At 51.0% G+C, this 12,363-nt stretch overlaps 1 protein-coding gene and 1 long non-coding RNA gene across 4 annotated transcripts in view; one reads left to right on the top strand and one right to left on the bottom strand.

Moving 5' to 3' along the window:
* The first annotated feature begins 1,210 nt into the window (after window positions 1-1,210).
* LOC125963650 (uncharacterized) lies at window positions 1,211-2,838 on the top strand. Its single transcript, XR_007475885.1, has 2 exons — window positions 1,211-1,562; window positions 2,572-2,838. It is a non-coding gene; the product is annotated as an uncharacterized LOC125963650 (long non-coding RNA).
* Window positions 2,839-3,613: 775 nt separating this feature from the next.
* TMEM266 (transmembrane protein 266) overlaps window positions 3,614-12,363 on the bottom strand; it is a 144,161-nt gene continuing 135,411 nt past the window's right edge. For all 3 annotated transcript variants that reach the window (XM_004276351.3, XM_049706610.1, XM_049706609.1), the window contains 2 exons: window positions 6,172-6,234; window positions 3,614-4,836 (listed from right to left, as the gene is read on the bottom strand). In XM_004276351.3, coding sequence (XP_004276399.1) covers window positions 4,256-4,836; window positions 6,172-6,234 — 644 coding nt within the window. In that variant the 3' untranslated portion in view covers window positions 3,614-4,255. The remainder of the gene's footprint in view (window positions 4,837-6,171; window positions 6,235-12,363) is intronic.

Raw genomic sequence — 12,363 nt, 5'->3', positions numbered from 1 at the left:
TTAATAAGGATGGTTTCTGTTTGTGTCTCCCTTGAAACATTCTCAAAGGGCTTTCCCTTCCATTATGTCATTAGCTATCCCAGCAACCCTCACGGGGATGGGGGCGGAGGGGACGAGTTATTATTCCTGCTGTACAGGGTGAGGAAGCAGGTCCGAGGATTCGCTTGGAGCCATGTAGCAAACCAGAAACAGAGCTGGGCTGAGAATCCAGGGCTTTGGCACACCCTGTATGCACCACAGCATCTGAGGTGGAGGGTGGAGGTGGAGCGATCCAGACTTCTCTCCTGCCCTGAGATGTCCTTTCAAAACCTGGGGTTAACTCCCAGAGTTGTTGGGTATCCTTGTTAAGCAACTCTGTGCAAGTGTCCTATTGACTTGTTAGTAAGATACTTGGTTTTTAAGAAGGCTTCCTTGGACCTCATCTTATTTGAGGCTCTCCCCAGCTCACAGAGTGTATGGCCCCACCTTTAGTCTCTTTAGAGATGAGAAAATTACACCAGAGAGGAACGTGGAGGCAGCACCAGTCAGGAGCTTGGAGTCAGAAAGGTGTTCCTGAGCTGAGAGTCACTGATGGAATAAACACCCACCACGCCAAAGAGAATTCCTGGCCATCAGCCTCTAATTGTCCAGGGTCTGTGAAAAACCCGAGTCTATGTGACTTGATCTGAAAAACCAAGGTTTGGGCTGGAGGACTTGCCCAGGGCTGACTGGAGAGGGGCCGGTTGTGTCATTCAGGGAAGGTCTTACAGCTCCCCAGTTCTGGGTGGACTTAGAGCCAGGCCTGCAGGTCTCTGGCCAAGCTGCCTTGGGGGCTGGCCACCAGTACTGGTGGCTCTCAGCCTTGCCTTCGCTGCCAGGTCTGGCAGGTCAGGGTGGCACCCTGGCCACAGGATTGGCTCCTCTCCAGCTTCGTGGCAGGGCGGAGCCAAGAGGCTGGCCCTGTGGGAGGAGCCACAGGGCTCTGCAGAGAGGGTGGGTGGGTCCCTCCAGCCTGAGGGGCCACGTAGGCTGATTTCTCTCTCTGGCTCTCCTGACGACACCACAGTTCGTTTCACCATATCCAGCATGGCATCTAACCTAGACAGACCTGGGTTTGAATCCTGCCAGTAGTTTAGCTGTATGCCCTTGGGCAAGTCATTTAATTAATCATTCTGTGTCTGTTTTCTCCTCTGTAAAGCAGGGAAAACAGCACCCAGTTTGCAAGGCTGTGATCAAGAGGGAACGCTGCAAAGAGCACCCATCACAACAGGAAATGAATAAATGGGAGCCATTACTGTTATCACCCTCTTGTTGGCTTATAGGAGACAGCAGCTGTTACCAGACCCTCCTGTCTCCTGGAAGATTACCAGAGTGGGCTCTCAATGGGTTGACGAGCAAGGGGAGCTGTTTCCCAGAGCTGCAAACCTCCCAGGGAGTGCTCAGGCTCCATCTCCACCGGTCCCCAGCTGCCCGCCAGCCATAACTCTGGGCTGTGGCACCCGGGGGAACCGTGAAAGCCAAAGCTTTTACTCTCCACCTCCTGCACTTCAGGCTGTGAGAGACTGCCCTGCGCCTGTCCTCAGGTGAGTGGCTTCCTCTGTCTGTGTGCACCCTCTAACTCGGTGACTGTAGACTCTGTTCTCAGAGAGGCGGGACCACCTCTTGGCATCTCTGCCCCCAGTCTTCATCTGCTTGTGCGGCAGTTCTAACACTGCTACTGCCTGTTCAAGCAGGAAGGCAACAGTGAGTGCTCAGGCAGAATTTCACCTCACAGCAATTTGTAAATACCCTAAGAAACCAGCTTTTAAAAGTGGAGGTCTTCTAGGTGGGGAGACTGAGGCAGAGAGCAGGGGCCACTTGCCTAGCATCTTACCCCATTGCTTTCCTCCCTGTCCTGTGGTTTTCTCTGCAGTGGAAGGCCACGGCAGAGGCGGTGCCAGCTAGGAGCTGGGTTTCAGCTCTGGCACAGGACAGGCTCATTTACCTGTTTGGGTAGCCAGCACTAGCCCATGAGCTGGGGTGACGGGAAGTCAGCAAAGAAGGCATCACAGCTTAGCAAGCTGGGCCTGGCCGAGGAGGGTAGCTGTTTCTAGTCCAGCAGATGCAGACCGCTAATAACAGACCCTGCTGACTCCTGCCCTAGAGATTGTAAATCAGGTAATGCCCTCCAGCCCATCATGTGACAAAACCTAAGAGTGATCACTTTACTTCCAAAGGCTCTAAAACTTGGGAGTCCTAGCATCTAGCACACTGCCAGGCAGATTTGGGCTCCAGTTTCAGTGCCTCTCTTATTAGTGTTTGACCTCAGAGAAGTTTCTTAAACCTCTCAGCCTTGGGTGCTACACCTGTAAAATGGGCCGTGTTACCACCTCACAGGGTCATCAGAAGGTTACAGGAGCCCAAGTGTGTAGAGGCCTTACAGAGTGCTCAGTAATGGAAGCTGTAACTGGAATGCCTCAGATTACACCCCAAAACGGCTTGGTTGGACACTGCCCCCTTTAATATCTTTTTTGACAAGTGCTGATCTCCCCACAAATCATGAGGGTGTTCTTTGTCTGCATGTGGTAATTTCCCTCCTTTTTTCCAATTCAGCCATCTTTCCTGAGTGACTCTGTGCCCAAGCCTGTGGCCTTACGCAGGGCTCTAGGGTTTTAATGGGACTCGGGCCTGATCCCTGATCTTGAGGACCAAGCAAGCAGGGATGCAGATGCTGACCAAACCAGGGGATCACTGACTGCACTGTCAGGGTGAGTCCAAGGGGCCACAGGAGCTGGGAGGACACCCTGACCTACTACTGAGACACTTGAGTAGTGAGAACAACCTGCACACACAGGGAGAAGAGAAAGAGCAGGTTGGGAGGGGTGGCCAGGGGGCAGGCAAGTGAGCTCATTTAGGAGTTGTGACCCCACCAAGAAACTCAGTTGAGGCAATGGGAGCCCTTGAAATGAAAAAAATTCCCTTCCCTTTTTCTTCTGGACATATAAAATGAAACATAGTGGTCATAAAATCCCTTGGAGGCTTTTCAGCAAGGGAGACAGTGACCAGGCTCAGCAGCCCGGGTGGGGACACACTGATTGGAGGGGGGTGGAGCCAGAGCTGGGCCTGGGCCTTAGCAAGGCTGTGATGATGGGGTCTGGGGCAGGTGACTTGGAGTGCAGAATGGCCAGCGTTCCTTGACTGCTTGTGGGGGATGAGAAGGGAGCCAACATTCATTCACGTTCATGGCTGGGTGGATGGTGGTGCCCTGGCTGGGAACCCGGGAGGAGGCGCAGGCTGCGGGCAAGATATCATGCTCAGCTTTGGACCTGCTAAGTTCAAGATCCCTGAGGGATGGAGCCCTGGGTCAGTGAGCTGCATCTGGGAGTTGTCAGCAAGGAACACAGTATTCTGAGCTCCATTTTGGTGGGGAGATGAGGGAAGGGAAGGTACTAGTTGACAGTCACACAGGCAGGCAGTGTGAGCGCTTCCCTCCCCGGGTCCAGGGCTCCTTCCACTCTATAAAGGCCTCGGGCACACCAGAGAGGGGTTCGGGCTCCCTGGGTTGGTTTTCAAGGCCAACTCGAACCCAAACAAGCTACTCTGGGGTCCTCACTTGGACTAGCAACCAAAGGAACACCTCTGCCAACTGGAAGTCTCAGTGCAGGTGGTTTTTATTATTAAAGCCAAGATTGGAAAATGGCTGTCCCCCCACCCCCCTAACCCTCCCACCCACCTTCAGATCCATCCCTTTATGTCCTGTGAAGGTGAAAACTAGATTTGTCTTGAAAAGACTCAGAAATGCTCATGCCTAAATGAGAGAATGAGGACAAATGAAATAGGCTCAGATGGTGGTCTGTGTGTGATTGTGTTGGCTCCACCCAGGATTCCTGGAAAAGACGGCTTGGGGGTGGGGCTGGATAGCCCCTGCTCACAGTGCTGTTCCCGGGGGTCCGGGGTGGGCATCAGGAACAAAGGCAACGGAAGAGGCTGAGCTGGCCCCCGCACTCTGCCCTGCTGAAGCTGGGCCACAGGCTGGTTTTTGTAAAAGTGGTTTAAAAAAACCCCAGCCACGAGCACCACCCTCCCCTGAGCAGGGTGAGAGGAGGCGCCAGCTCTGGGCTTTGAGGTCTGAGGCATGTGGCCTCCTGGCCTGGCGTCACCTCCCTGGAGGCAGGCAGCACCCTGAGGGAGGCCAGGAGGGCTCCTGGGCCCCTTGTGTGGCCCCGGTAGCCTCCAGGGCCCTGGGAGAGCGTGAGATGGCTGGCTGCCCTGCTCCCTCCCAGCCTGCCCGGAGGCTCTAGGCTTCAGGGACCCTGTGCAACTTTTGCTCTTTGGATTCCAAAGATCTGAACTTCTCCTCCAGCACAGGTGCAGCAGGCTGGAAATGGATGACAGGCTTGATCTGAAAGACAGTGAAGCCCTCCTGGTTCTTCTGGTTGAACAGACTTACCCTGTGCTCCAGCTCGGGGCTGGTTTGGGCCAAGCCCGCTGTGCTGGGCCGGGCAAGGGAGGCTGGGTCCAAGGCCCTCTGGGATGGGCAGGGGTCCTCTGACAGGGAGGACAACAGGTCCTGGACTGTGGCCTCTGCCGTCTCCTGCTGAGGTGGCGGCGGCAGTGGCAGAGGGGAGGGGCTAGGCTCAGAGGACGGCTCCTCGCGGGCAGTGCTGCAGTCCGTGGAGGAGCCCAGCGTCTGGCTGCTGTCACTTTGTGCCTGGGTGACGGAGCGGGAGGCGCTCTCAGAGGTGGCGCTGGCGCAGGTACCATTGCTGCCAAGCTTCAGGGGCACATCGACAGAAAAGAGGTCAGAGGAGATGGGCTGGTGGATGTCTATGGCCGCCGTGGTGACCACGCACACAGCTGGCTCTGGGACACCGCTGTCTGCAAGGAAGGAGGGGATGCGGGTCACACTCCGCCCTTGCCACACCTCTGCGTGCCCTGATGGGGGCGGGTCTAGGAATGGGGCTGGACGGTGGGCAGTGAGTGTGAACGGGCTTTGCAGGGAGAAGTCTTGGTAGGCGGTCCAGTTCTCCAATATTCACTGACCGCCCTGAGGGAGGATTATGCCTCCCCATCTTGCTGAACTCAAGTGCGGACACGTGACGTGACTTGGCCAATCATCTGTAAGAACTGACACGTGGCATTTCCCAGAGAAGCTATGTAAACCAGACGTGCTTTGCTCTGGCAGTCAACACTGTTCTGGAAGGGGAGACAGGTGTTCTGCCTGCTGGGTGCTAGAGTAAAGATGACAGCCTGGGCACAGAGCCCCTGGCCAGTGTGCCATGGGCCTTTGTTGATTTATTTAAACCACACAAATGTGGGGTTATTGCCACTGTGGCATAACCTAGCCCATCCTAACTCAGAAAGCATGGTGTGCCATGACAAGGAATTTGAATTTCATGGTCAGAGGGGGTCAGAGTTTTAAATGGGTCCAGTGTGATAGTGACATGACCAGAGCTGTGCCTTCAGAAGACTGATTAATCTCTATATGATGCATTGTAGGGGGAGGGTGGAGGACACCTCAAAATGTCTTTTCTCTAAGTGAGGAGTATCAAGGGGCTGAATCATAGTGGATGTAGTGTGGTCAAGGTTTCTCTCTAAAGTGGTGGGGAGAGTGTACTAGGAGACAGAAGAGGGAGTCTAGCCTTAAAACGGAGTTTACCAGGATTTAAGGGCTGTGAAACCCAAACTACAAGATTCAAGACATTGGCTAAGGAGAAACAAGACGTTGAAGGACTGAGTATTATTTTTAAACTCAACCTTTCCCATAAGTGAAAACCACTAGGTCCCCCTAAGACTTTCTGAAGTGCAAGAATGAAACATAAATCAAGCAAGGACATGCCCAATGCCTGTTGCTTCTCGAGCCCAATTACGCTGCTATCTCACCCCCATCGTGCTCATCCTGAAAGGTTCTCAGGTTGGGAGGCGCTGAGGTCACTTAGACGTCTAGATTCCAGCCCCCTTCCATTCCAGGGTCCCCCACGCAGCTCTCTTTGGCGATCCCAGAGCATTCCCACCCCAGCACCCACAGCTCTAGCACTAGAGTTTGCTGGGAGCCTTGAACCCTGCCTGCAGTTATGGTTCACAGGTGCTGGGAGATGGACAGCCAGGTCGAGTTGTCCCTAGCCTGGATGTTAGGGGTTGCCAGGGTCACCTCTGGCGCAGGGCCACACAGAAGTTCTGGTACATGCAGAACAGCCGCCAACACAGACTTACCACTGCTGGGCCCATTGTAGTACTGGCTGATGTAGCTGTTCATGTCATCTTTCACTGCAGCTTCTATGGAGGTGGGGAAGAGAAGGGTGAGTGTGATGGTAAGCCAGAGAGTCCAAGAGGCAGGGGCTGTGGCCAGTTCACGCTCCTCCCCCAGTATTCCTGCCCCTACCCCCATTACCACGAGGGGAGGTAGGCACTTGTCTCCCACAAGCTCTCTGACGCTTTGATCCTCCGTGGGGGACTGCATGTCTCATCTGCCCCAGGGCTGGGCTGGACTGGGTATCAGGGAGCATCTCCAGCTTGCTGTGTGATATGAACAGGCCCTTTCCTTCTCTGTCTTCAGTTTCCCCCTCTCTGAGATAAGGGGTGTGGAAGTAGTTCCTCAGGGCCTTCCCTGCCTGGATGTCCTGAGTCTCTGAATCCATCTGAGGTTCTCAGGGTCACCGGGAATGCTGTCCTCAGTGCAAAAGCCTCAGAGCCCCATTTGCAGCCACACACAGCCAGGTGCTGATCATCGGCGATAGCCCCCTCGGGCTTCCACGCTGTACAGGAATGGACATGGGCGCTGGGCATGCCCACCCGCTACACTGTTCCCAGCACATGGTAAGTGCTCACTAAACAGTTATTGAATGAATAACAAATGAGAAGGTGTAAAGCTGTCCAGGTCAAGAGAGATGGTAAGGGAACAGGGTCTCAAAGAAATGTTGGTTCATTTTCCTGAAGGGGTGGGGAAGGAATGGAGAGAGGAGAGGTGAGAACTTCACAGAGAGGCCTGCCCATAGGAGGAAAAGCAGATGACAGGAGACCCCAAAAGCCATCCTAAGGAGCTTAGCTTTGCCTAAAGTACAGTGAGGAGCCACCGGAAAGTGTGAACATGGTCAGGTGCGAGTCACTCCCAAAGTTGTGGGGAGAGTGGCTGGGAAGGTGTCAGACTTTAAGACAGGAGAACAGAGACCACAGTGCCCGGGTGAGGAAGACAGGCCCTGAGGGAGGCTGGGTGGTGCCTGATGGGGCAGAAGGGAAGGACTGGGGTCCACACCCCAAGAAGCCATGGTCTGCAGGTGATCGGGCCTGATGCTTTCTGTGGCCACCTTCCTGGGCACACCTGAGATGGCTGCAGAAGCCAGTCTGCCCTGACACTGGGAGACAAGGTGGCAGCACACACAGCAACCTGGCTCTTAAAAGCTTTTTTGGCCTCTTTTGATCGTTAAATGCCTGTGGTCATTTCATTCTTTTTTAAATGAAAAAAGGTGTTTTTTTCACTAATGTCTGAGCTGAGGGAGGGGCCCCAGGCTGGCTCCAGGCCCTGCTTCAGGATCAACCAGCAACACTCCCTCAGAATCAGACAGCAACACTCTTCTCCATGGTCCTTCATAATTTATGTTGTAAATGCTGTCTAGCCCTGCAGGCCACCCTGGGTAGTGGGAGGTGGAAGGTTCTGGTCTCTTATCTTGGTTTTATCCTGAGGCCGTGGCAGCAGGCACCTGTGATGGGGCTGTATAGGGCCATGTGACATGGGCAGGACAATGAACTCAGCTAAAGTATCCACAGACCCATGAATCCCAAAGGGGCCACTCTCAGGAGGTGGCCTGGAGTGAATGAGAAAAACCCAGAGCCTGGGCTCTTGCGCCCACCATGGGAACCTGGGCACGTCACAGCCCCTCTCTGGGCCTCAGTTTCTTTATCTGTACCACGAGGGGGCCAGCGGGGCTCTTAGAGATTGCGACAGCTGGCTCCCGACCCCTCTGCCAGCCCTGAAGTTCCAAGAGGTGGAGTCAGAGCAGAGTGGGAAGGGACCGGAGGCATCTGAGCTGTGTCCCGAACCCCCAGTGCAGGAATCACCTCAACACCTGCCTGACGGGGGGCTCTCCCCACCAGGGCCTGTGCACCTCAGGGAAGGGGACTCCTACCTCTTTGTTGAGCAGCTCTAATAATCAGGGTCATATCACTGATGAACATAGATGCAAAAATCCTCAACAAAATACTAGCAAACAGAATCCTACAGCACATTAAACGGATCATACACCATGATCAAGTGTGGTTTATTCCAGGAATGCAAGGATTCTTCAATATACGCAAATCAATCAACGTGACACACCATACTAACAAACTGAAGGAGAAGAAACATATGATCATCTCAATACATGCAGAGAAAGCTTTCGACAAAATTCAACACCCATTTATGATAAAAACCCTGCAGAAAGTAGGCATAGAGGGAACTTTCCTCAACATAATAAAGGCCATATATGACAAACCCACAGCCAACATCGTCCTCAATGGTGAAAAACTGAAAGCATTTCCACTAAGATCAGGAACAAGACAAGGTTGCCCACTCTCACCACTCTTATTCAACATAGTTTTGGAAGTTTTAGCCACAGCAATCAGAGAAGAAAAGGAAATAAAAGGAATCCAAATCAGAAAAGAAGAAGTAAAGCTGTCACTGTTTGCAGGTGACATGATCCTATACATAGAGAACCCTAAAGATGCTACCAGAAAACTACTAGAGCTAATCAATGAATTTGGTAAAGTGGCAGGATACAAAATTAATGCACAGAAATCTCTGGCATTCCTATACACTAATGATGAAACATCTGAAAGTGAAATCAAGAAAACACTCCCATTTACCATTTCAACAAAAAGAATAAAATATCTAGGAATAAACCTACGTAAGGAGACAAAAGACCTGTATGCAGAAAATTACAAGACACTGATGAAAGAAATTAAAGACAATACAAATAGATGGAGAGATATACCATGTTCTTGGATTGGAAGAATCAACATTGTGAAAATGACTCTACTACCCAAAGCAATCTACAGATTCAATGCAATCCCTATCAAACTACCACTGGCATTTTTCACAGAACTAGAACAAAAAATTTCACAATTTGTATGGAAACACAAAAGACCCCGAATAGCCAAAGCAATCTTGAGAACGGAAAACAGAGCTGGAGGAATCAGGCTCCCTGACTTCAGACTATACTACAAATCTACAGTAATCAAGACAGTATGGTACCGGCACTAAAACAGAAAGATAGATCAATGGAACAGGATAGAAAGCCCAGAGATAAACCCACGCACATATGGTCACCTTATCTTTGATAAAGGAGGCAAGAATATACAATGGAGAAAAGACAGCCTCTTCAATAAGTGGGGCTGGGAAAACTGGACAGGTACATGTAAAAGTATGAAATTAGATCACTCCCTAACACCATACACAAAAATAAGATCAAAATGGATTAAAGACCTAAATATAAGGCCAGAAACTATCAAACTCTTAGAGGAAAACATAGGCAGGACACTCTATGACATAAATCACAGCAAGATCCTTTCTGACCCATCTCCTAGAGAAATGGAAATAGAAACAAAAATAAACAAATGGGACCTAATGAAACTTCAAAGCTTTTGCACAGCAAAGGAAACCATAAACAAGACCAAAAGACAGCCCTCAGAATGGGAGAAAATATTTGCAAATGAAGCAACTGACAAAGGATTAATCTCCAAAATTTATAAGCAGCTCATGCAGCTTAATAACAAAAAAACAAACAACCCAGTCCAAAAATGGGCAGAAGACCTAAATAGACATTTCTCCAAAGAAGATATACAGACTGCCAACAAACACATGAAAGAATGCTGAACATCATTAATCATTAGAGAAATGCAAATCAAAACTACAATGAGATAGATATCATCTCACACCAGTCAGAATGGCCATCATCAAAAAATCTAGAAACAATAAATGCTGGAGAGGGTGTGGAGAAAAGGGAACACTCTTGCACTGTTGGTGGGAATGTAAATTGATACAGCCACTGTGGAGAACAGTATGGAGGTTCCTTAAAAAACTACAAATAGAACTACCATATGACCCAGCAATCTCACTACTGGGCATATACCCTGAGAAAACCATAATTCAAAAAGAGTCATGTACCAAAATGTTCATTGCAGCTCTATTTACAATAGCCCAGAGATGGAAGCAACCTAAGTGTCCATCATCGGATGAATGGATAAAGAAGATGTGGCACATATATACAATGGAATATTACTCAGCCATAAAAAGAAATGAAACTGAACTATTTGTAATGAGGTGGGTAGACCTAGAGTGTGTCATACAGAGTGAAGTAAGTCAGAAAGAGAGAGACAAATACCGTAGGCTAACACATATATATGGAATTTAAGGAAAAAAATGTCATGAAGAGCCTAGGGGTAAGACAGGAATAAAGACACAGACCTAGTAGAGAATGGACTTGAGGATATGGGGAGGGGGAAGAGTGAGCAGTGACAAAGCGAGAGAGAGGCATGGACATATGTACACTACCAAATGTAAGGTAGATAGCTAGTGGGAAGCAGCCGCATAGCACAGGGATATCAGCTCGGTGCTTTGTGACCGCCTGGAGGGGCGGGATAGGGAGGGTGGGAGGGATGGAGACGCAAGAGGGAAGAGATATGGGCACATATGTATATATATAACTGATTCATTTTGTTGTAAAGCAGAAACTAACACACCATTGTAAAGTAATTATACTCCAATAAAGATGTTAAAAAAATAATAATAATCAGGTTCATCTGTGCTCAACATGGTCAGTGTGCCTGACCCTCTACCTCCAAGGAGCACAGTCAGGGCCTCCTAGGGACGTCCACTCCTTGGTCAAGCAGCCAGTCTCTGTCTCCTCAGGAAGAGCCTGCTATGTGAAGCCTTGCAGATCCTGCCCCCACAGGTACCAAGGCTAAGCCGATTTCTACTCACAGTCTGTATGACAGAACTTCCAGCACTTAAAAAGCCCTCACATCCCTCCTGAGAATTCTCTTCTCCTGAGAAACCCCTGTCCATTTTTCACCCCTCCCCAGTTTTCCAGCCTCTCCACTCTGAAGCTTTCACTGTGGGCTCTAGATGAGACCAAGATGGGGGGAGGAGTAGGGAGGAGGGAGCTAGCGTTTACTGTGCCCTTCAATGCTCCAGACTGCAGGTTCGGCACTTCACACACCAACCTCCTTTAATCCTCACTGCTGTCCTGCAAGGCTGGGATTGTTCAACAGATGGGTCCTTCCCAAGATCCGGTGTGATCATTCCCCTAATGCAGCCTAACCTCCTCCAAGTGGGTTTAGCAACCACCCTACTCTGCTGACTCACGAGCTCGTGGCCAACATCAATGCCCAGGTCTTCTCTGCAGGAGCTGGGGCCAGGCCAGCCAGGCCTTTGCCATGCTGTAGCTGTGTAACCCCCCTCCCCCAGAGGACTTCATGTTTATCATCTCAGGCAAATGTCAGCTTGCTGGTTTCAGCCCAGAGCCTGCTGAAAGCATTCTGAATCTTGATTCAGTCTACTAAGGTATTCTCTCTCTCTCCTGTCTCAGTGTTGACTATTTGAGGATGCTCACATCTTCATCCAAGCCATTGATAAAAATAACCTAGGCCAGGTGACCTTCAGCCCAGATATCTCTCCTGAGCTTTTGACTTGTCTGGCCAACTGGACAGCTTCACCTGGATGACCTCCAGCTACCTCTGACTCAACATGTCCAAAATAGAACTCAGTTTCTCCCTCCACCTCCATCTTGGTGAATGGTTCCCTTGCCCACCCAGGCTGGGACCCTGGTCACTTCTCCATGCTTCTTCTCCATCCTTACCAACAATGCAACTGCTGCTGAATCTGACCAGTTGAGGGACCCCAGATACCCTCTGCTATGGCCCATAGTCCAGCCTTAGGTCAGACCTCTTGCTTTCCCCTTTGGACTCTCGTCATGCCTGTGGGATTAATGAATGGGATTGCTCACTCCATGCACATGCCTGACACAGAACCTAGGTCTCCAGGCAGCCACTGCAGGCCTGTCCAGTCTGTATTTGCTTCTTCTGCTCCAAACATGTTCCCACACAGGGGCCTCAGAGTGAACTTTTAGACAAGTCAGAGCAAGGCCTGCCCGGGCTTCCCTAGCAGTGCTAATGCTGCCCGCCCACCCCCACCCCCGACCACCCGTCTCTGCTTCAGGTAGGCCCCCTTCTCCAAAACTGACCACTTGGGCTGGAGTTCTGTCCCCAACCACACAGGGGCCCAAGAGCCTTAGAGGGCAGGGGCCACATTTTACTCAGAGTCTCCCCAGCACTTAGCATGGGGCTTGGCGTATACGAGCGGCCAATAAATAGGATGACTGAACAGTGACTATGGCTGGGTCAGGGGCATGCAAGACCTCCCAGGACCATTCC

This window comes from Orcinus orca, chromosome 2, assembly GCF_937001465.1.
Source record: "Orcinus orca chromosome 2, mOrcOrc1.1, whole genome shotgun sequence".
NCBI lineage: Eukaryota > Metazoa > Chordata > Mammalia > Artiodactyla > Delphinidae > Orcinus > Orcinus orca.
Note: the sequence above shows the minus strand (reverse complement) of the source record. Positions and strands in the feature narration are given on the sequence as shown.